At 34.3% G+C, this 24645-nt stretch overlaps 1 protein-coding gene across 1 annotated transcript; it reads right to left on the bottom strand.

Moving 5' to 3' along the window:
* Positions 1-22506: 22506 nt before the first annotated feature.
* Positions 22507-23662, bottom strand: LOC149629121 (beta-1,4-glucuronyltransferase 1-like). Its single transcript, XM_089851754.1, has 3 exons — positions 23371-23662; positions 22701-23298; positions 22507-22626 (listed from the first exon to the last, which is right to left on the bottom strand). Exons 2-3 carry the CDS (start codon positions 22913-22915, stop codon positions 22605-22607), a joined length of 237 nt encoding a protein of 78 aa, XP_089707880.1. The 5' UTR covers positions 22916-23298; positions 23371-23662; the 3' UTR covers positions 22507-22604.
* Between the last annotated feature and the right edge of the window lie 983 nt (positions 23663-24645).

The following is a 24645-nucleotide window of genomic DNA, read 5'->3' as shown; positions in this document are numbered from 1 at the left end:
TATCCCTATTGGTGGGTTGGGGTACTATCGAGTTCCTTTTAAGCTAAAATTTGACGATAACGAAGCGACAACCCCGGCCACTAGTACTACTACTATTACCGCGGCTAGGGTCAAACTAAGAGCCTCATCGTATACTACGATGTGGCTAAAAACCTTGGGAGTTGGGATTGGCGTAAGCGATAAAATATTTTCTTTTTGGAGTGGCAAGAATTTTAAAATTAAATGCTTGAAACTCACTTCACGAAAGACTGCTGTGTAGTATTTTTCCACGTTCATTATGTCTTCTTTAGACTAATTTAGTATACTCGTGTGAACCTGCTTTAAATTTATCAATGTAGTCGGTGAGTGAATCTTATTCGGTATATTAAGGAGTGAAATCAAGTGTTTTTTTGGACGTACCTGTGTCCGTTCTCAAGTTGAGGCGTACTAACGATTTGGTAACGATGCATTTTTATTTGACATGGGTCCAGTTTCTTCTGAACGGATCCGATCTATCCTGGCACACGAACGTAATTAGGAGTTAAACTTCACGCGTTTCCGGACTTGGTTGCACCGAGCTTTAGCATTAGAGCGTTACATTTAATTTCTGGCATGAGTCAACATTGTGGCGTGTCGAAAACAGTTTTCCCAAAGTTTAAAGAAGTTATACATTAATAATTAATATAGGCCTAGTTTAATTATTTTTTATGTTATAGACACTTTTCCTTAAAAAAGTACAACGAAAACAAGTTGGGAAAACCAAAATATTACCTCTCCGAGTCAAGAGAAGGACTACCTACAAACTTATTTACCCAGTTATGGAAATGTTTCTTTTTTTTATGAACAAATACTGAAGTTAAAATTTATGAAATATTAAAGCAGTATACAAAGCATAGAAAATATACTGTAAATCAGACGACATTTTACATCCAATAAGGATATACTTGTACACATTAAAATTATCCAATGGGGGAAAAACGGGAAATGAAGAGATAAAACTTTGGAGGGATATTACCTTTACGTGTTTGTAAAGGCCCAATTTTCTACTCCTCAACTGTATACCCTCTATGTTCAAAGCCATATTCACAACAGGGTTGCCATGTAAACACTATCCTCTCCTTTCACCTCAACAATTTTCTTAGTTTGTCAACATGACGATTAAAGTTACATAACACCAAAGCTAATTTGTGGCTACACACACTGAAAGTAAACGTGCACCATTAAAATCATGATAACACGAAGCTATAATCCGATTACGATCAGACCTTTCACTGATCTGGGCTGCGTTCAGCAGAGCTCACCAAAAAAGACAGCGGATTTTGGAAAACGTTTACCGGTGAGATCTGTCGTCATAGCTTTTCTCCGGTCATCGGTGTTTTAAAAATGAAGCTAGCGCAATAAAGCGTGCAAGGTACAAAGGCTTAACAAAAATTGTATGATAACATATTTATGGAGATAGATAAGAACAACTTTTATAATTAAACATAGAAACTAACATATCTCTTAAAATTCTCGCGTGATCAACTGGTTTCACGTCAACTAAATAGCTATAGTCCCATCAGAACATAGAGACTAGAAACCCCAAGGAGTGGCAGGTCCCCCGCTCTACAAGCGCAAATAATATGTTGCTCATAAATTGGTACATGAGAGCTTCCGGCCCGTTTAATTTTGCTTAGCGGAAGTCGCCGTGTACCCATTGCGTGTACCATGAAAAAGGGCAACAAGTTGAGGCATTCCTGCCACTCCTTGGGGTTTCTAGTCTCTATGATCAGAATCAGCAAGAGCTATTTGTATTAATTCCTCCACGTTTTTTTCGCCAAGCTGAGAACTACGCGTTTTACGTCACGTTATCCAAAAACCCGACTATTTTCTTTGGTGACCGCGCTGGCACAACGCTGAGCACCGTGCCGTCAAAATTCATAACCAAAATCCCGTTCTGTAGGACACTGCTAACAGCGCTGAGCTCTGCTCAACGCGGCCCAGACTTCCACCATGATTATAAAATCTTAGCCTGATTATTTAAAAGTGTAATTAACTTTCGGCTCACTCTGAACCGTTAATGTCTCTGCATTACAGAAACGAAAACCTAGCGTTTACTTTATGGTTCACTAGGCCTATTGACAAATGAAAGTTCATTTGACCAATATAGTGGCGTTCTTCTTGAAATCACTTTAGAAAGGATTATGCTATAAACAGATGTAGTATAGCTTAAGTAATATATAAACATCGATTTCAAATAATAATATTAAAAAAAGTTCTTGGGATATCAAAATGAAACAGAGCTTTATAGCTACAAAACCACTAAAGGCATCGAAATTACGAAAAATATTTCCATATATTAATTATACATTATGAGAAAACCAAATATTAAGGTTTGGTAGGATTTCTTTCCACAAAACAAAGCGAACTGCTAACGCGATGCACTAACGGACGGACATACACAGACTAAAACATAGACTGCTTTTTAACTCTTTCCGTTTTAATTTTGAGTTGAGAAACAAGATTATCTTAAATATTAAAATAAATATAATTAATATTAAATATTTTCTTCGTTAGTTGTTCGCCTTTTTGAGCGTTACATCGCGTTGATAAAGAACAATTAGACATTCTTGAGAGACTTGACTAATATTGGCGTTTGAAATGAAGCATACGCCGGTTGCATTACCTTACTCAAATAGGTAGTATATAAGGGTGTCGAACTACAGCTAAAAGCAAGAACAACCGCAATTGCGAAAACCTTTGGTAGACAACCCACCCTAGGGAGGCTAGACGTTTCTCGTAACCCTAGCTGATCGCCGCGAATGTCTTAAACCTAACGATGACGATGGAGTAGAAGCCAGGTGTACAGACTGGTGTCCAAGTGGAATGGACGAAGACCAGAAGATGGTGGTGATTAGAAGCCAGTATGTACAGACTGGTGTCCATGTGGGATGGACGAAGACCAAAAGATGGTGGTGATTAGAAGCCAGTATGTACAGACTGGTGTCCAAGTGGAATGGACGAAGACCAGAAGATGGTGGTGATTAGAAGCCAATGAATACAGACTGGTGTCCATGTGGGATGGACGAAGACCAAAAGGTGGTGGTGATTAGAAGCCAGTAAGTACAGACTGGTGTCCAAGTGGGATGGACAAAGACGAGAAGATGGTGGTGTGAGAACTCAAGTAAAGGAGCCATTTCCGTGACTGTGAAAGCAGTTCGGAAATGGCGAACACGTTTGCTCCGATTTGGAAACTGCGAACGCGGTCACGTGGGTGTAACAACAGACACACACACACACACACAGACACACACACACGTCGAAATTAGAACCTCTCCGTGACATACGTCACTCGGAGAGGTAAAAACATGTTTTAAAATTTACCAATATACATTCACCGCGAGTGCATCCAAGAATTTGAAATTTATAATTTATTTGTCGTATGAAATGACAAATGTTGAAACCTCTTCCCTGAATATTTCCAAGGCAAATGAGTCTTTCAAAATGAATTTTATTTGAATTTGTATACATACATCATAGACCTTGCCGAAATGTCATCCTTATTTGTTAAAAACTGTTAATTTGTCTTTGGCATGGCTATTAATTTACAATCAATAGTCCTTCAATTAAACACATTCCTATTTTCTATATTAGGAATTGGATATTCATAATAATAATAATAATCTACGCATTGTCTATGAAGGGATTTCCAGACTAAGCCAGTGGCTTGTTTACAGGTGGGTCCCTTTACATTGCAAAGAGGGGTGGTGGCTAGCCCCTATGCCACAGCTAACCTACAGCGCCCTATACTAACTATTACCGTTAACCTCTACGGTTATAACCCTACACTTGCGTGTGCTTAAGAAATTGATTTACACTATTTGATATTTAGTTTACCAATTTACACACTTATGCGTCTAAACTTTAGCTATTATGTGCAGTGTAAAGTGGTTTCTATTTTCAGTTGCAATAAATGTTTCTAATGCTATGTATGTAATTTACATCGTACTTTTAGAACAAGATGAGCCCGGAAAATTAATACTTTACCTCAATTTCTAACGGGTGAAATTAGTACTGTTAAAAAAGTAGCAAGTGCTTTCCTGGAGAATTTTGAAATAAACTAACTTATGAAATTCTGACATCGTTAGATTATCTTTCAAAGACGCAGTATATATATTAATATGTACACATTTTAATTTTCAAAATGTTCACGAAGATTTCGAGAAAGAGTGCGATGAAGGAGGCTGAGAAGCCCAGGATACAGATGCGAAAAATAGCCTTAAAAGCTTTCAAGTTGATTACGACGAAACCATCTGGTGTTTCGACTGTTTGACAAGGATGAGATTCCACTTTGAGAGATGGGTTCAGGTCCTCGATGCAACCACCCTCAGTCAGTTGGCGCAATCTGACAAATGAGATATATAACGGTACCACAATGAACGCAGAAATTGGGAGAGGGAAACTAACCTTTTGTTGACTGTCTCAATCAGGGTTTGCGAAATGTTTCTGCTGAAATACATCGCCCTGTAGGCTGTCATTAAAGGTTTGCCTAGTTTGTCTTGGCGTATCGGGCTTTGATTACATTCCACAGAAAGGTCCCTGACTGGATGGTGAATTTCTCTCGATTTTCGATTCCGGCATGAATATTGCCATTTATTATAAAGTTGCTTAATTTCTGGTAACACATATGCGGGTTCTTGTCAGCTCGCTTTGTTACTTCCGCAAATGCGGGGGTTGTCAATGCATTTTTCTAAAAAGAATGTTTTAAAAATTAGTCATTACTGTTTTAATTTTCTTAAAATCCTTGAAAGGCGTCGAAGGGGGTCTTCAAAAAAAAGCTATTTTACAATTGTAGCACTATAAAATTTAGGGATGCACCGATATATCGGTTATCGGTATATCGGCCTATTTTTTTCATATCGGTATCGGCCAATATCGGCTTCATGTAAACCGATATTTCAGGGAAAAATTTGACAAGACATAAGGTACTCAATGAATACTAATTGAAACATATCACAACTAATTTATTCCCCAAATTTAAAATTTCCCTTTAAAAATGCAATGTTTTCCAGAATCTCAGTTTTATCCCGTTGTTCACGACTATGATTAAATAATAACCCTAGTTTCCCATACCTCCCACAAACAATCGAAGTCGACACTGACGCTTTCTAATGCGTTTGGTACGTGTCACTAATGTACACTCTGAACTTTTCACTTGTGGTCCAAAATTTTGCTTATAACGCTACTTCTTGTTGAACAAAGAACGGAGCTGTATTTTTACTAAAAACCAAATTAGACCACACCACTTTTTAAGGAAGAAGGTTAAGGCTAAAATAATGTAGCGGTACCACATTAAACGAAAGAGATGTGAAACATGTCTCTAATAAAACAAAGGAAAAACGTGAATGGTCCTAAATAATGTTGATTCTACTCTTGGAAACGATATTCATGGAGAAATATTACTTTTTTATGGGCCGATAATATCGGCCGATATATCGGCCACGAATTTCCGATATATCGGCCGGCCGATATATCGGCTGTACCCATATCGGTGCATCCCTAATAAAATTCCTAGTTCCTGGCAATAACTAGCAAGCACACATATTCGTACCAAATAAAACTCAAAAAATAAGATCCTTTCTCTAACACATCATAAGTGTAAATTAATGAATTTAAACCACACTGCTATCAAATATTACCTGTATAAAACTGAAAACCGCGTTGCCTTTCGCCAAAATAGGATCTACATCCGGAAAGTGAAATATGTCGTCAATGTTGTCGAAGGGAAGGGCTTCTGATTTGTTTGAAAACTGAGATGTCATTTCCGAAGATACGAACACCAACACTACAAATGAAGCCAGGCTCCACAAGACAGATAGAAACCGAGTGACTCCCTCGCACTTCAAACTTTGGGGACCTTAAGAGAAGAGACGGTTAAAATTATAAATCATAAGAAGAGCTTCTTTTGAAGGTTTTACTTGTTCCCAGAAGGCATTGCAACAAAAATATGGGAGGAAGGTCCGATTTCACTTTTCCGAATTTGGAGATCAGTATCCCTGCCATGCAAATCAGCAGAGCCAGACCACAGAGAACAACCACTATCTACATTAATCAAAGATCAGTTATGATTTTCGATGCCTTTTAGTATGGCCACCAATTTCAAGAAAAATTATAAAACTGTCGTTATCAACTTTTAGAAATTACTAATGTTAATTTACCCATTTGTCAATAACAGAAAAAATATCATTTCCGTTTGATTCATTTGTTCCGAATAATATTAGCGTCCTCACAATCAAAAACGGGTGCGAAGTAGAGAAGGCATTGAAACGATCCAGGGACAGGATGAATTTGTTTATTGTAAAATCACCTTCCTGTGTTAGAAAAGCGTTCAAAATATTACTTTAGGAAGAAGCTGGACAAGTATATCGAATTACAGAACGACTGACATTTCTCTGGAGCATACCGAGAGCCCCATTCCACGATGTACCAACTTTTGCACCCAAAGCGTGTTCGGTACTCGGAATGATGGTAACGCTGATAAAAACATTTTGAGGAATGTGGTTATTGGATTGAAAAAAACAACGTGAAAACTGACTCAAAATTTTATTACTTGATTTGGTCAAAATGTTTTAAAACACGTAGGAATTCTATCATATAGCCAGTTATCTCTCCTAGGCCACTCACAACAACATATGGTGAAAACTGATAAAAAGATAATATACTGCAAGTTCATTTCAATCAGGGTATGGTTAAATTTGATTATAAAAACAAAAGAGTTTTCCAAAATGTTCTTATTAATAACAATGATCATTGGAGTTGGCAATTGGCTTTCTCAAAAATTAACAATGTTTTGAAGAATAGAAATTTAAAATTAAAGTAGTGTTACTTACTTCACTAAAGACTGCTGTGTAGCATTTTTCAATTTCTCGGATCATTATGTCCTTATGCTTTTTTTAGATTAATTTAGTATACTCCGATTGACCTGCTTTCAATTTTTATGTGCTACGTCTTCAATCTAATAGAAGTAAATAACAAAATTCCGAAAGGTACTCTATTAGGGTTTGATTTCCACCTTTCGATCGATTTTACTGTATTTTCGTTCGTGTAACCAATATTTTAATTCATATAACGTGTTTTTCATTTCATGTTTACACGCATTCTCTTAAAAGCTTTAATATGTACGAATTGTTTTTACCTTTTTTTTGTATAAATAACAACTTCGTAGCAGGGCGCCGCTCTAAGGAGCTCCACCGATACTCTACCTATAAAACTTGGCTTTAAATATAGAAAATAACCTTGAGTTAAAGATTTTAATCAGAATTTACGAAATTGTTTCCTGAATTAAAAATCCTAATATGTTACTCATTTAAGTAGTTAATCGTGTCAACAGAATCAAGGCCTATCAATTATACCTAGTTTACAGTGGCATTTTGCTTTCAATAATTAAAACCTTGGAATTACAGTAAATTGGCAGAGTGTTCGTTCTACGTTGATGCATAGGCAATTGCAATTGGCAATTGTAGCTCAAAATTAATAAAAATACAATTAATTTCATATAGTTGTAATTAATGTTCGCCTTTCTTCGAGGCACTCTTTCATAATCACAATTCTTTTTCAAGCTCAAGACTATTCTAAATTTTAATAATTAAGTACTAGAATAAACATTTTAAAAGCCTCTCAAAAACAACCTTTATGTAAACCGAAATATATAAAAAATACTTTTGGTTAGTTCAAACGCGTTAACTAATAGACATGCAACGTCCTAAGACTTAACAAGTTGGGAAACTAAAATAAACCTTTCCGATTATTAAGGGGTTTTTCTTAAATTATTTAATATATATAATTGATATTATTTATTTTAATCGTCATTAATTTAGTTTAATTTCAGTTAAATCATTTTAAGAAAATAAATTCCAAAAATAAATTTAAGCATAGGCCTAGCTCTTATTCCCGTTTGTATTCAAGCGTTTGCCTCTTTAATTTTTTTTGGAAATTTGCGGTAATGATAAAAACCCGCAATTGCGTGAACCTTTGGAAGCCCTGCCATTGGGAGGCTAGACGTATCTCGCAACCCTAGCCGATCGCCGCGTATTTCTTAATCCTAACGATGGGAGTGGAAGCCAAAAATTGCCTTCTGCCAACAGGTTCGCTACGATTTGCCAACTGCGAACACGGTGACAGACAGAAACACACACATACATACACCCTGACACGTCCAGTGTAATATCTCTCAGTGCCGTCATTATCACTCGAAGAGGTAAAAAGCATGAGTCTAATCAAATCTACTAAATTATTTGAAGTATCATAAAAAACCATGGGATTGGCGGTAGCGAAAATTTATTTTGATTGTGGAGTGGTAAAATTTTTAAACTTAAAGGCTTGAAACTCACCTCACGAAAGACTGTAGTGTAGTATTTTTCGACGTTCAATAATTAATACTCGTGTCGACCTGCTTTTTATTTATCAATGTAACCCGTGAGTGATTCATAACGGTAAATTATGGTGTGAAATCTTGTGATTTGTGGACGTAGCTAACTGCGATCGTTATCAAGTTGTGGCGAACGAACAATTTGGTAACGGCGCATTTTTATTTGACATGGGTCCAATTTCATTTGAAGGGATCTATCGAGGCAAACTAACGTAAAAAGAACTATTAGGAGGTAAATTATACGAGTTTTCGGACTTAATTGCCGAGCTTTTCCAATAGAGCGTTACTTTTATTTAATTTGTGGCACGAAGCAACATCGTGGCGTGTCGAAAACAGTTTTCCCAAAGTTCTACGGAATTTACACATTAATTGGAAAATCCCTTATACTCAATCCGAACTCTTAATGCTAATCTCTACCGAGCTTAACATTACGAGGTCATATTTTTGCCAGTTACACCCAAGGTATCGCTATCAAGTGCGTACACCTTTTTCACAACCTAACTTTACAGCACTAGCAAAGGCTGAAAAGGTATACAGTATCTCATTTCTCGTATTGTAAAGTTAAGCTGACCTTTTTCTACAGGTTTCAAATTAAATCTTTTCAACCAAGCGCTAGCTCACAAGCCGTTAAAACGAATTCTTAAACAATGCTATTTTAATGAATTCCGACTTTCGTAATAAAACTTTTAACTGAAAGAAAACCAGGAAAAGGGATATGTCAAAGGTTGTTCAAAATATAAGATAACCATACGATTTGAAACTTTGCCCTTTCTCTCCTGCCAAAAGTCATTTAAATAGAGAAGTCAGAAAGGGTAAAGGGGTGATTAGTTGTGAATTCGTTGAAATTTGACGCCGTGTGGAAATAAATCTCTTTCTCATTTTTTGTTTAACGATACGCTATGCATCGCGTTGTCATTTTACTATTTTAACCAAAAATAAAATAAGTTATTATTATACCTTGAGTTTAATTTAACAGACGGATTTTTTCGCACATAAAGATATTAAGTTTGATTTTACGAACCTCGTATCGGTATATCTTTCAGTCTAAACCGTAAGAACTCCCCCTAACAACCCTTAGCCCATTCAACATATTTGTCCCGGGTATCGGCACCAAACAAATTCAAAATCCTTTACCTTATTTTTCCTTCTCTATTTAAATGATTTTGGACAGGAGAGAAACGGCAATGGTGCAAAACGTATGGTTATCTTGGTTTTTAACAAGCTTTGAGGTATCCCTTTTCCTTTAAAAAAAATTAAAAGTTTTAAGTTCTATTACAAAGGTCAGAGTTCATTAAAATCAAATTGTTTAAGAATTAGTTTTAACAACTTAACACTAACCGTACCCAAGCCTAACCTATGATCTATCACACCATAAATCAAATGCGCGTTGGGTTGCCGACTTATACCCTTGATGATCTATACTTATTCTTGGTTAAAAAATTAATCTTAAAGTTATGAAGACCCATAGGAGACCACAAAAATCCGAGATTACGTTCTTACAGTAAAGTATAAAATGCTCGCAGAGAATGGCATTATAAGCGTTACACTCTTTTCAACTTATAATTCAAAATTTTATATTATATCATTACAGTAAAACTTTACGAAACTATTGGTATTTCACCAGATTAGAATTTAGATTATTCATTCAAGGTTATAACCCTACACTTCCGTGTAGTTAAGATATTGATTAACACTATTCAATATTAAGTTTATGTACAATAATGCGTCTTAACTTTCGCTATTAATTGCGAGTCGAAATAGAATTGTTAAAAGTGGTTTCTATTTTAGGTTACAACTAATTTCAATGCAATTCTATGTATTCTATACTGTATAGTATTTTAAAACAAGATGAGCCCGGCATATTTATACTTTTACGCAAATTGTAGAGGGTGAAATTAGTATTATTAAGAAAGTAGAAAGTAGTTAGTAATTTTGAAATAAACTTATGAGATGTGGTCATTGTTAGATTTTCTTTCAAAGACGCGGTAAATATATTAAGATGAGCACATGTTAGCTTTCAATGTGTTCACGTAGATTTCGAGAAATTTAACTGTACCACAATTAACGCAAAACTTAAAAGGGCAAAACTAACCTTTTGTTGACTGTCTCAATCAGGGTTTGCGAAATGTTTGTGCTGAAATAGATCGCCCTGTAGGCTGTCATTAAAGGTTTACTTAATTTCATTTTACAAGTTCCTGTCTTGGCGTATCTGGCTTTGATTACATTCCACAGAACAGTCCCAGGAAAGATGGTGAATTTCTCTCGATTTTCAATTCCCGCATGAATATTGGAATTTTTTGTTAAGTTGCGTTTATTCAGGTAACACGTATATGGGTTCGCGTCAGCTCGCTTTGTTACTTGCGCATATGCGGGGCTGGTCAGCGCGTTTTCCTAAAAGGAAAATTTTAAAAACTTGTCAATATATCTTTTTAAAACCCTTGAGAGCTGTGAAGGAGATATGTCTTCTCGAAAACATTTTTCCAATTCTAGGACTTCCAAATTATAAGTTAACGCAGGGATATTAGATGTTTTAGAAGCTTTTTCGCGTACATTCCGCCACGCCTGCGGGTTTTTTACGAGAGTCTAAAACGTGGGCCGTGTTGTTTTTCCCATTTCAAGGACAAACTGAAGTCCTATTCCGAGTATTATACCCCCATTTTGTTACGTCCCATCGGATCTAAACAGTTCCACAGTAAGCAAGCCTATTTCTCTCAGATTTGGCCTTAAAGGGAGACTCTCAGCTGAAAATCTTAGTGCCATGTTTTATTTTTTCCTGGTTCGTTTCAATTAAATATGAAGCCTCAAATTTTTTTCTGATTTTTCAAACAATTTTTTCAATGAAAATAAATTTTTTAAAATTTGTTAGGCTTAGCAATGGGTCTCGATTTTAGCGCACTTACCTACCGGCCAATAAAAACCTCTTTAGGGATAGAGCCAAATCAGCCAATCCCGTGATTGTTAGAAAATATTAAGTGGTATGTTGTCTGCTTCAAACAGGAAAAGCAGGGCGGGAAATAAGTATTTTTTCAGAGTGGGCTCGTTACCAGTGACTCCGCGGGGCCCGTCGTCTGCTAAAGTTTGAGGAGGATAGTAATTGTGTTGCAGCTTGACTCTGCTGAGGTGTAAAAGATGGGTTTTTAATTTTTTCCATCTCGAAGATCACAAAAAATAATAGTAACAATAATCTAAGAGCACAGATCTTCCCATTCCAAAGGCTAATAACTAGACACTCAAGATATACAACAAAATACGACCCGCCACATTTTAATATAATAAGATTACGAGAGTAATTTGAGTTTAAGTGAAACGTATAAAAGCGTAAACCTGCTAATTACTAAAGTTTCTAATCCGCTTATCGTTAAACGATCGAAAACGCGTCTTTCTTTCGAGTGCTAAAAAGTAGAATACATATTTCTGAACATAATGCAGACGACGCAAATGAGACTCGCCCGAGAAAACCTTTGGGGGTTGACTCTTATAAATCGCGGGCGCTGATTGGCCGGTAGGTCGCTTTATCAAAATTCAAATGCATGTTTTGGATACAAAACTTCAAATATTGTTTAATACTATAAATAGCGGTTCAAAAAATCTGAAAAAATTCAAGGCGGCATATTTTAACATAAGGAATCAGAATAAAAATACTTAATTTTTGCCAATAGTGTCCCTTTAAATGGTACTAAAAACTAGAAATCCGGTAGGCTTCCACAATTTCACTTCGAATCCCTCTTAAAACCTCTATTATCCCTGATTTATGGCCATATTTAGGAGGCTTGCAGTGTACACGGGCTTAGTTGAGAGGTTGGTACATAGCGTTTTACGTGAAAAAGAAAATACGAAAATAAAAAGTTCGGTGAAAAGCAAATAATTTTTAAGCCCAATCGTAATAGCGTACGCTAAGCGGCTAACCGAATGGCAAGATTTTTTATCACAATCGATAATTTACAAATATCTTTTGCCATGATTACTAACACCCATTATTTGTCTAAACGGAGAGGATTGTGGAACGTTCACATTTTTCAATCTTCTATTATGTTATCAGGCCACTTCGGTGAAAGGTTCCATCCTCTAGGACACTAACTGTGCAATGTTCATGAACCCCATTGATTTCTAAAATTACCTGAATAAAACTGTAAACTGCATTGCCTTTCGTCAAAAAAGGATCTGCATCCGGAAAGTAAAATATATCGTCAATGCTGTCGAAGGGACGGGCTTCTGATTTGTTCGAAAACTGCGATGTCATTTCCGAAAATACGAAGACCAATACCACGAATGAAGCCAAACTCCACACGACAGAAAAAAACCGAGTGACCCCCTCAGTAGTATATCCCCCCACTTCGTACCTCCGTAGGTGTAGAATGTAGGTGTAGAATGTAGGTCAAGGTCACCAGTGTAGGTCAATGACCTATGACGTAATGAGTGACGTAATCAACGACCCTCGCCGCCGGGGAAGCCCCTCGCGGGGAAACCCGCGCGCCCCCTCGCGGGAAAATACCGCGCGCCGTCTCGCGGGAAAACCGCGAAATTTGAAAACCGCGCGCAAACTCGCGGTGAGTCTGCGCATGCGTATGACGGTCTCTTCAACTGTATCTGTGACGTCATTGATAAGAATTGTTGGTGTTTAGGTTATTGGGAGAACTAATATTATCTAAAAGAACTAATTAACCGACTGAAAATTAACTAGTCTTAATATACTTTTGTTGGTTATTTTGTAAATGAATAAACTTTGAGACTTTATTTGCAAGAAATAGTTTATTTTACCAAGGATAAAATTAAATGAACTTCTCGCGTTGGAGGTAATTTCGAGAGTGATTTTTTGAGAGGCTCACTAGCAAGAGACGAGGGACCCCATAGGTCACGTGTCCGTTTTTTATCTTAGAACAGCAGAGGTTTTTTAAGCTGTTATCTTATTTACATATATTATTTTTTACATTAATCTATTTTGTTAATTTTAGACTATACATTATTAATTATTATGATTATTTGATTTTTAATTCTAAAATAATTTTCATGGGTCCGCTTTAAAACCAAAAGGCAAAGTGTCCCAACCTTTAATTGCACGTTTGTTAAACGTAAATCCAAAGCTTTTTTCTAGTTTTCGACTTAAAAGAGTGGCCGACGTTTTATTTCGAATGACGTTGAAAGGAACGTCCACTTTTAGACGTTTGGATTTATTTTTATAGAGTCCACTATAGCTTCAAAGTTTATAATTTTCTCGTTAACACGATTAAGGCAAATTCCTTTAACCTTCACGACAGATTGACCGTCCGTAGTTCTGTAACCGTAACTCTTGGGCCCATTTGAAACAAACTCTGTAATTGTAGCGTCCCCTAGTTCGTTAACCCAACATCCTAAATTGTTACCCGTGGGGGGTTTAAAATCGTTTTCCCCCGCCACAAATAAAACGCTATCCGTATCTGTGTATAATGCTCTTTTACCCAATTTATGCAAGGTCTCGAATAAGGTTAATCTTCCGTAACACGAAACGAAACAAGCCACATACGGATTTCCTTTGAAATATGTTGGTGCAAATTCATCTTTGTTTTTGTACGATAATAAGCACATTTCTTCATTAATTGGTCTTAAATCTACCAATTCCTTTGTGTCATCAGATAAGATACGCACAAGTTCTGTGTACTCGTTAACAATTAGTGTTTTGATTTTGTTTGTATTCATACCAAAACGACCCCAAAGACTGTTGAGACAAATCTTTGAAATAGCTCTCAGCGCGGGGTTATGGACTACTTCGTCCATCTCGATACTAATACCTTCAGATTCATAAATCGATTCAATATATTTTTGTTTTTGCTCGGCAGTTTTAACGGAAGACGGATAGCCGGAATTAGCTTGTTTTATCTTCAAAAAATTGTTAACATAACCTCCAAATAGTCCATCGTTAACATGTTTTTCATACTGAAATGTCTCGTCGAAATGATGTACTTCGTATATTTTTATAATTTTATAACCCATTTCTACGGCTTTGTAAATTTCAGGCGAGGGCCAAATACCCGAAATAATTCGTTCCTTGTCAGAATGTTGACACGCTTCATTATTTGATTCAAGGGCACATGACTTACACAGGGGGAAAAACAATTTTCCATTAAACCTGTATGGTAAAACTGGGATATATAGATCAGTCGGGGGCAAGAGTTCACACGATATTATACCAAAATAGGCATTTTTTTCATAGTTAAAGTTACTATTTAAAATTTTGGGATGTCCTTTTGGGTAGATTCCGTATTTATTGACAGCGGGATAGAGTGACATGAGGTCGTAATAATAAATTTTTTCGTTTTTTGCTTCATCCGGTTTATGATATAATTTGAAGACTTCTGTCCTTCCACCGTATAAAGCCGACCTGGCTAATATTGGTGAAGGTACCTCTACAGTTTCGCAAAAGGTACTACAAGCGATATTTGTCTTTAACAAATTTTCAAACTCGCATTCCCACATTATTATATACTTTGCATTGGGGTGTAACTTTTTTATAAATTCTATTCTATCCAGGCCCTTTTCGTAACAGTTTTTATTTGTATCATTTACTAAACTGTTCCATTCACTACCTTTTAAACATTTCGGACAACCGTGATACGCGCAACCATTAAACTCTAGGATAATTTCAGGATCCTTTGAGTAACCATCAACTAAATAAGGTCCGATTCTTTTTTCTCCTTCAGGAGATAGGGCTGTCTGTATTTCTACCTTCATTTCTTTACTAACCCAAGCCAACCACTTGATAGCTTTACTACTTTGGTTGTATGACCCGCGATAACCCGGACTAGGTACTACACCCAATGTATTTTTTTCTAAATATTTGTGTAAAAACACATTAGTACAGGCCCCCGATATTGTAATAGCTCCGCAATTAAGAGGATCTAGACCCGATGCCTTTTTGTAAAGTTCTCTAAATTTTGTAATTCCTTTTTGTAAAACTACTACATCTTGTACAGCGTATTCCTCTAATTCGGTCATTATTTTGTACGTGGATTTTTTACCTTTTTCACTGTACCATAAATCAAAGGCCTGTCGGTCCTTTTCATTCATAAATTCAGGTTGAAACGCGGTCTTTTCAGGTAACGGACCTTCATAGTTTAAAGTGTCCTCTTTTAAGAAAATATAAGGAAAAAACTGTTTTTTGTAACTACCCAATTGAAAGGTTTCTGTAAAGGCTCTCAAAGGAAGGGCCACGAATGAATAACTACAAATAAACCTAAAATTTTGACTTTTAATAAAGAGAGCTAGAATTTTAGAGCCGTCGAATATGACGTCTGGTTTTACATGGTTATTAATTAACCAATTTAATATAAAATACGAATCAAAACCTTTAAAATTGTGGGCCACTATAGTCAAATTTTCAAATTTAGGTTTACTTATTTTTATTCGTTTATTGTTCCTTGTATAAGATGTCTCATCTTCTGTTTGGGTCAGATATTTCATAAACTTATCAACACAATCAAAACCTCTAAAAATTTGATAATCGTATTCGGTATCATTAATTTGCATGGCCGAAACTAATAGAACTGGGGTATGTTTAGAGTTCATATCAATAGTTTCACAGTCAAAATAACAAAATCTAGTTTCTTTAAAAGTATCATCAAGGGGTTGAACGTAACACATTTTGGGAGGGTGCTCAATTTTACATCTAGAACAAGATGTAAGACATTTATGTTTGTCATCGCGAATTTCTTTGCAACATTTTAAGCACCGTTTAATTTTTAAACAAGTGTCATTTTCTATGTGAAATTGGAAACATTCAGGCCCTTTAAAGTATCTATTACAGTTTTGGCAGCGAGATATTTCAATCTGAGGGTCTTCGTGAAAGGTCTCAGAGTAACAACGCCAACATTTGATTTTTTGATTAAAACATTTGTGTTTTTTTGCGTCATTAAATTTAGTAAACGTTGTTAAACACGTGTTGCAATACGACTTGGCCCCAAACATACTGGCTAAACTTTTAATGACGTGCATGTGTTGATCTATTTGTAATAAAAAAAATTTTTTCTCCGAAAACATTTCACCTTGATAAACCTTTTTGAAATTATCATTAGCACTGAAAATAACTATTTGATACTCGGGTTGCAATACTTTTTGAAACATTGAAATTTTGTCTAAACTAACGGGACCAATAGGCACATTAGCCTTGGCATGAAGCTTTAACGCTTCTTCTTTTTGCAAAGGTCTATGACCTAGTTGTATACGTCTATAACGATTAAAATCAAAAGTCAAAGTACTAAGCTTTTGTTTCTTTAAATATGTTAAATCAGCAACCATCGTCCCGCAAACGATTGCTCTTGATACGCATAGTTCATCATCGTTAATTATGGGTAAAAATGTCCTTCCTTTCTGAATATATTTGTCGAGAGCTATCATCGATCTATTTTTAACAGATCGACGACCTGATATTGGTACATTAACGTTTAAAAATATAGCATCGAGCCTGACATCACCCTCGAGAAAAAAATTTCTTCGGCTTTGACTTACTTGACTAATGGCAGTCATTAATCTTTCCGCCGTTAACTCATTTAGGGCCATAAAATTTAAATTTATAGCATTTTCCAGTAAGTCAGACCTAACACAAAATCTAACGCTATTGTAACCTGGAGAAGATTCTAAAATTGTCTCTATAATGGATTGAAAGATTTTTTTCAATTGTTCATATACTTCTGTCAATTTGAGCATATGAAGGTCTTTAAAAATAATTTTATATTCAGAGGCTAAACAGTTGAACTTTCGAGAGACAGTTTGGTTAACTTTTGATAATTCGTAAAACCTTTTAGGATTAAAATAGGAAAGATCCAAAGGCTCTTCTTCGGATGATGACATGTTTTCTATTTGATCTTAGGCGCAACTCGAAATAAAACTCTTGACGTAGACCTAGGAAACAAACTAAAATATCTAAAATAATATACACTACAAGTTCTAAAATAAAAAAAAGTATTAATTTTTCTAAAAATACGTTTTAAAAATTCTTTATTGCGTACATTTTCAAATTTCTTATACAGTTACAGGCATTTTCTTTAAAACTTTGTCTATAAGACTGACAACTTCTGGTACCTCATCAAACTTTAAATTAAATTTTTTTTCGCGCATTTCCCCCCTATATTTTGTTAATAAATAGCCCGTATCTTTAAAATTTTCCAGTTCCAACATTCCCGGGAAACATAGGGTCTGTTTTATGATACCGCATGGTTTGCTTAAATTTTTTTTAACTTCTTCTATCACGTCTATCGAAATACATATTCCATATATAAGGGGTTTTTTAAAAGCGTATCTTCTAATATCTACATATAATTTATTGTTTAATTTAACTAATTTTACACCGATATTGTCGCTCTCGTTAAATTTAATTTCGATAGTTTCCCACGTTTGATTTGCCGTCTAAAGACAATAATGATACATTTGGACATGCAGTTTTTAAAAACGTGGAAAATTAAAAAAAACTTACCCTGGACATCGTGATAATTTAGATAGTTTATGGTCGAGAGATATTGCCTCAAGTGATTGTACGCCGCGACTTGCGGGGTTATATACTAGATCTAAAGCGGTCTACGTATCACGTTAAAATAAGTACATTTTGAACTAACATAGATGTAAAAAAATCTTGTTTCCGTTTTACAAAAACAGCTGTTAGTTATAAGAGCGAAAAATATATTATAACCTTGACGTCATACGTATATTTCGAATTACCTTTGACGCCAACCTTGTTTTCGCTTTATTAAAACACCTGTTAATTATAACGAAGCAAAATATAACACGGTATAGGCGCTATATTATTCACCTTCAGGTATAACGAATCCTTGGGTCCTAGCTAGTTTGATAGTATTTTATGGAACGAAGTCTATAACCAACAACTGTAAGTTATAAAGGAGCAAAATAAATTTTTATCATGGCTAACCTTGACGTCATACGTCGAATTATATTTGACATCAACTAACCTTGTCTTTACTTTATAAAAGCAACTGTTACTTATAAGAGAGCAAAATATATTTCCAATTATCTTTGACGTCAACCAACCTTGTTTTCGCTTTATGAAAACAACTGTTTATTATAAAAATATATCCTTTACAAAAGTAACCTTGGTTCGCTTGTTAAGGACTCTCGCTAAGGGGATTCGAACTCGTGATACTGTATTCAGATCTACAAACTATTAAATTCTCCCCGCCATAACAATAGTCATGTCTTTGTCGAATATACCTTGTCTGTATACCTTGGCTAAAGTAGCGTCGAGCGAAACTTTTAATATACTATACGAGTATGAACTCGCTTCTCGGCATGATCTTTATTCGGGTTGTTTACCCAGTCATATCGCTACTGAACTTGAAGAATCACTCGCTACAACCGGTGAGTATCTCGATTCAAACATTTTAAACTATCTTTCGGCACAAGATGTTTTCGAGTTAGAGCACATTATAAACTTTCATTTCTACAGTACAATTATGTTATGACGCGCCCCTCACAATTACCGCACAATATTACCGATTGGCGTCACGGTAATCACGTTGTAAAAGACTATTTTAAATTAGATTTGCATGCCCCAACAAAAAACCATATTGCTTAAAGTGTCACGAAAACCTAAAATACACTAAAAGTACAATAAAACTACAATAAAACACAGTAAAACACAATAAAAATACACTAGGGTACAATAAAACTACAATAAAACTACAATAAAACACAATAAAAGTACAATAAAACACTCTAAAGCTACACTATACCACAACAAAACTACAATAAAACACACTAAAAGTACAATAAAACTACAATAAAATACAGTAAAACACAATAAAAATACACTAGGGTACAATAAAACTACAATAAAACACAATAAAAGTACAATAAAACACTCTAAAGCTACACTATACCACAACAAAACTACAATAAAACACACTAAAAGTACAATAAAACTACAATAAAATACAGTAAAACACAATAAAATACACTAAAAGTAAAATAAAACACTATAAAACTACACAAAGACACAGTAAAACACAATAAAATACACTAAAAGTACAATAAAACTACAATAAAATACAGTAAAACACAATAAAATACACTAAAAGTACAATAAAACACACTAAAAAATACTATACCATAATAAAATACACTTAAAGTACAATAAAATACACTTTCTAGTTGAAGAGATTTATACTGAACTGGTATTGGGAGAAAAGCGTTCAAAAATGGTACACCTACTGTTTCCGTTTTGTCGTGACAGATGTTCGTGGAATGGTTAGTTGATTCAAACGAAAAATATCATAATAATTTTGGAGTGATATTTTGGATGTAGGTAAGGAAATTTATTTCGTTTTACTTTAATGTTATAAAGGCACAATATATATAAATAATAATAATAAACTAAGTAAACTAATAATAATAAACTAATAATGAACTAAATAAACTAATAATAATAAACTAAATAATAATAATAAACTAAATAAACTAATAATAATAATAAACTAATAATAAACTAAATAAACTAATAATAAACTAAATACTTTGTTCCACGTATTATTATGATCAATATGATATTGAGTCTTACAGAAACTTTGTGAATTTATGACAAATAACTTAAATTACAACAAAATACACCGAAATACACTAAAACTACAATAAAAACACACCAAAACACAGTAAAACGCAATAAAACCAAACCAAAACACAGTGAAGCAAACTAAAAGTACAATAAAAGTACAATAAAACACTCTAAAACTACACTATACCATAATAAAATACACTAAGGTACAATAAAACACAATAAAATACACTAAAAGTACAATAAAACTACAATAAAATACAATAAACTACAATAAAACACAGTAAAACACAATAAAACTACAATAAAACACAATAAAACTACAATAAAACACAATAAAAGTACAATAAAACACTCTAAAGCTACACTATACCACAACAAAACTACAATAAAACACACTAAAAGTACAATAAAACTACAATAAAACACAATAAAAGTACAATAAAACACTCTAAAGCTACACTATACCACAACAAAACTACAATAAAACACAGTAAAACACAATAAAAATACACTAGGGTACAATAAAATACAGTAAAACACAATAAAATACACTAAAAGTACAATAAAACTACAATAAAACACAGTAAAACACAATAAAACTACAATAAAACACAATAAAAGTACAATAAAACACTCTAAAGCTACACTATACCACAACAAAACTACAATAAAACACACTAAAAGTACAATAAAACTACAATAAAATACAGTAAAACACAATAAAATACACTAAAAGTAAAATAAAACACTATAAAACTACACAAAGGTACAATAAAACTATAATAAAACACAGTAAAACACAATAAAATACACTAAAAGTACAATAAAACTACAATAAAATACAGTAAAACACAATAAAATACACTAAAAGTAAAATAAAACACTATAAAACTACACAAAGGTACAATAAAACTATAATAAAACACAGTAAAACACAATAAAATACACTAAAAGCACAATAAAACTACAATAAAATACAGTAAAACACAATAAAATACACTAAAAGTACAATAAAACACACTAAAAAATACTATACCATAATAAAATACACTTAAAGTACAATAAAATACACTTTCTAGTTGAAGAGATTTATACTGAACTGGTATTGGGAGAAAAGCGTTCAAAAATGGTACACCTACTGTTTCCGTTTTGTCGTAACAGATGTTCGTGGAATGGTTAGTTGATTCAAACGAAAAATATCATAATAATTTTGGAGTGATATTTTGGATGTAGGTAAGGAAATTTATTTCGTTTTACTTTAATGTTATAAAGGCACAATATATATAAATAATAATAATAAACTAAGTAAACTAATAATAATAAACTAATAATGAACTAAATAAACTAATAATAATAAACTAAATAATAATAATAAACTAAATAAACTAATAATAATAATAAACTAATAATAAACTAAATAAACTAATAATAAACTAAATACTTTGTTCCACGTATTATCATGATCAATATGATATTGAGTCTTACAGAAACTTTGTGAATTTATGACAAATAACTTAAATTACAACAAAATACACCGAAATACACTAAAACTACAATAAAAACACACCAAAACACAGTAAAACGCAATAAAACCAAACCAAAACACAGTGAAACAAACTAAAAGTACAATAAAAGTACAATAAAACTCTCTAAAACTACACTATACCATAATAAAATACACTAAGGTACAATAAAACACAATAAAATACACTAAAAGTACAATAAAACTACAATAAAATACAATAAACTACAATAAAACACAGTAAAACACAATAAAACTACAATAAAACACAATAAAAGTACAATAAAACACTCTAAAACTACACTGTACCACAACAATAAAACACACCAAAGCACAGTAAAACATGTTTACACTAGACCGCCAAGAAGAACAAACACTGAATTTTTGAAAGTTTTCCCAGTTTCCCAGGTTTGTACGAACCCTGAATTCAACCTCGTACAGATAGGCAGTTCAGCGCTATTATGAAAAATGCAGAAATAATATCCTCATAAAAAGTTCACCACAATGTTTATTGGTAACATTTATTTTCTGTTTTTCTTTACAAACAAGAGATATTTCATTAAGAAATACAATGAAGAGCTATTATTGTTATTTGTCTTTGATATTTCTTTTTTCGTTAGAAAATATATTACCTTTATCTTCTTTTAGGTTATTTGATAGGTCCAAAGTATGAAAAGGTACATTTGGATTACTTATCAAAACCAATGCAAGTTTATGAGCAAAATCCCTATTTTAAAATACAAATCTTTACATTAAATAACGTCATTATAAGAATAACTTGTACGAATATACACCATTTAACTCCTATATTATCTAAATAGAGTTCCTCAATGGAGACAGTTTTTTCATAACAGCCAAAATCTGTTCCAAAGCTTCCGGGACCATTGTTTTTATACACAATGTAAGGTAGATTTGATTTTCTTTTTACTTACTCTTTAAAACTAACCTGATAAATTACTTCTTTTTTTCATGTAAATGGAAGCTTCGAGATCAGTAGCACCTCCTGGAGGAGTCTGGATATTTTTCCTATAGTTCAGTTTTAAACTGTCGAAATAAGATACGGCTCTTTTCTTGATCGGTATCCTTTTCTTTATGGAATGAGTTGGCCATTTTCAGGCCCTTATGGATGACAAAAGCGTTATTTAAAACTGAAAATTTGTATCCTACAACGTGTAATTCGCAAACCTGCAAAGATATTAATCAATGGGTTAATTATCGATGGTTTCTTCTTTCTACACACGGTGGTATCTTGGTCTTACTTGACTTTTAAATTAAAGCCATATTGTCTAAACCATTCATCATGATAAGGCGCTGAATTTCTGCTGAAGAAGAAAGGTTCCCAAGGATCTCTCCACAAGACTTCAAAAATGACAGCTAACTTATTAGTCATTGGTTCTCTATACCAGGCTTCGTAGTCAATATGTTTCTGACATTTCCAACAAAGCTCAATGTAAAAGAGGTGGGCGTCCATCATTTCCAAACGTTGTCCGTTTTATCCTTGGGTATTTGGGCTATTTCTTTCATTTCGAATGCGGGTACAACGTAAACAGTTTTATCATCTTTTCGAGATTCGAGAAAGAGCCTATTTTCTCAGGCATACTCCAGGAACATTTCGTGGAGGTTATCGTTGGGCATCATATCGACGTCTAAGACTAATACAAATTCTGTGGTGGAATTTCTTCTCATTGACATCAATAAGAGCGAAACCAGTACTTGAATGTACAGTTGCATTGTAGAATTTCATTATTTTTGGTAAGGCATCAATGTAATTTAGTTTCTTCGTTCTAGTTAACAACTTGAAGATTTTATCCTTTAAAGTTCTATTAAACCTTTCAATTACTCCGCATTTAGTCGCACCTACACTAGTATAAAAACTTATTCCCTCTTTTCTTAAATAATCTTTAAACAATTTTGATAAAAATTCACTACCTTGATCAACATTAATTCGTAACGGCTTTCTTTAATAACTCTCCGTAAAGCTTTCAAAACCTCTTTACTAGTTTTATTTTTCAAAGGAAGACTCCAAGCATATTTTGAGAGGATATCAATAATAGTTAGAATATATTGAAACCCTTTATTATTTTCTTAAGATTTCGTAGATCGATCAAGTCGCACTGAAATACTTCACTGACTGTTGTAACGTAAGTACGATTTCTTGGAAAGTATATCCTCCTTGCTTTGTGAATGGTATATGTTGGCTGAGACTGAAGCCAAGTCTTAATTTTTTTCTGCGAAACATTTTTCACTCCTTGTTTCAATTTCTTTGCGCTACCGTAACTGAGAGGACTTTCACTGTTATAATACACTCGGCTTAACTTATTTTCCATAATTACACTTTCTCAAAGAAAGATTTTCTATTTAACCCTTGTCAATGTACGTTTAAAGCTATCCATTCATCTTCGTCTCTTATCAATGACGTCACAATTGTAGAAGATTTAACCCTTGTCAATGTACGTTTCAAGCTATCCATTCTCGTCTCTTATTAATGACGTCACAGATACAGTTGTAGAAGATTTAACCCTTGTCAATATACGTTTAAAGCTATCTCTCTCTTATCAATGACGTCACAGATACAGTTGTAGAAGAGAGGAGTTTCCCAATAGACGGCGCACGGTGTTTTCTCGCCAATGACGTCACAGATACAGTTGAAGAGACCGTCATACGCATGCGCAGACTCACCGCGAGTTTGCGCGCGGTTTTCAAATTTCGCGGTTTTCCCGCGAGGCGGCGCGCGGTATTTTCCCGCGAGGGGGCGCGCGGGTTTCCCCGCGAGGGGCTTCCCCGGCGGCGAGGGTCGTTGATTACGTCACTCATTACGTCATAGGTCATTGACCTACACTGGTGACCTTGACCTACATTCTACACCTACATTCTACACCTACGGAGGTACGAAGTGGGGGGATATACTACTCCCCTCGCACTTCAAACTTTGGGGGCCTTAAGAGAAGAGACGGTTAAAATTTAAAATAGGACGAAGAGCTTCTTTTAAAGTTTTTACTCGTTCCCAGAAGGCATTGCAACAAAAACATGGGAGGAAGTTCCGATTCCAATTTTCCGTATTTAAAGCTCAGTTTTCCCACCATGTAAATCATCAGAGCCAGACCACAGAGAACCACAACTATCTACAATAATCAAAGATCAGTTATGATTTTCGATGCTTTTTAGTATGACCACAAATTTAGAGTTTAAGTAATTAATAAATCT

Source organism: Phalangium opilio, unplaced genomic scaffold (assembly GCF_054372755.1).
Source record: "Phalangium opilio isolate 3A_F unplaced genomic scaffold, DU_Popi_V2 ptg000105l_1, whole genome shotgun sequence".
NCBI lineage: Eukaryota > Metazoa > Arthropoda > Arachnida > Opiliones > Phalangiidae > Phalangium > Phalangium opilio.
The sequence above is the reverse complement of the archived record's forward strand: the minus strand, read 5'-3'. Positions and strand labels throughout refer to the sequence as shown.

What these genes read in the sequence shown, in the direction of transcription:
- LOC149629121 (XM_089851754.1), bottom strand. Translation starts at nt 22,915, where the DNA reads ATGATGGACGCCCACCTCTTTTACATTGAGCTTTGTTGGAAATGTCAG. An exon ending in GGCTTTAATTTAAAAGTCAA is followed by an intron (nt 22,627 to 22,700) that starts GTAAGACCAAGA and finishes ATATCTTTGCAG; the next exon opens with GTTTGCGAATTACACGTTGT.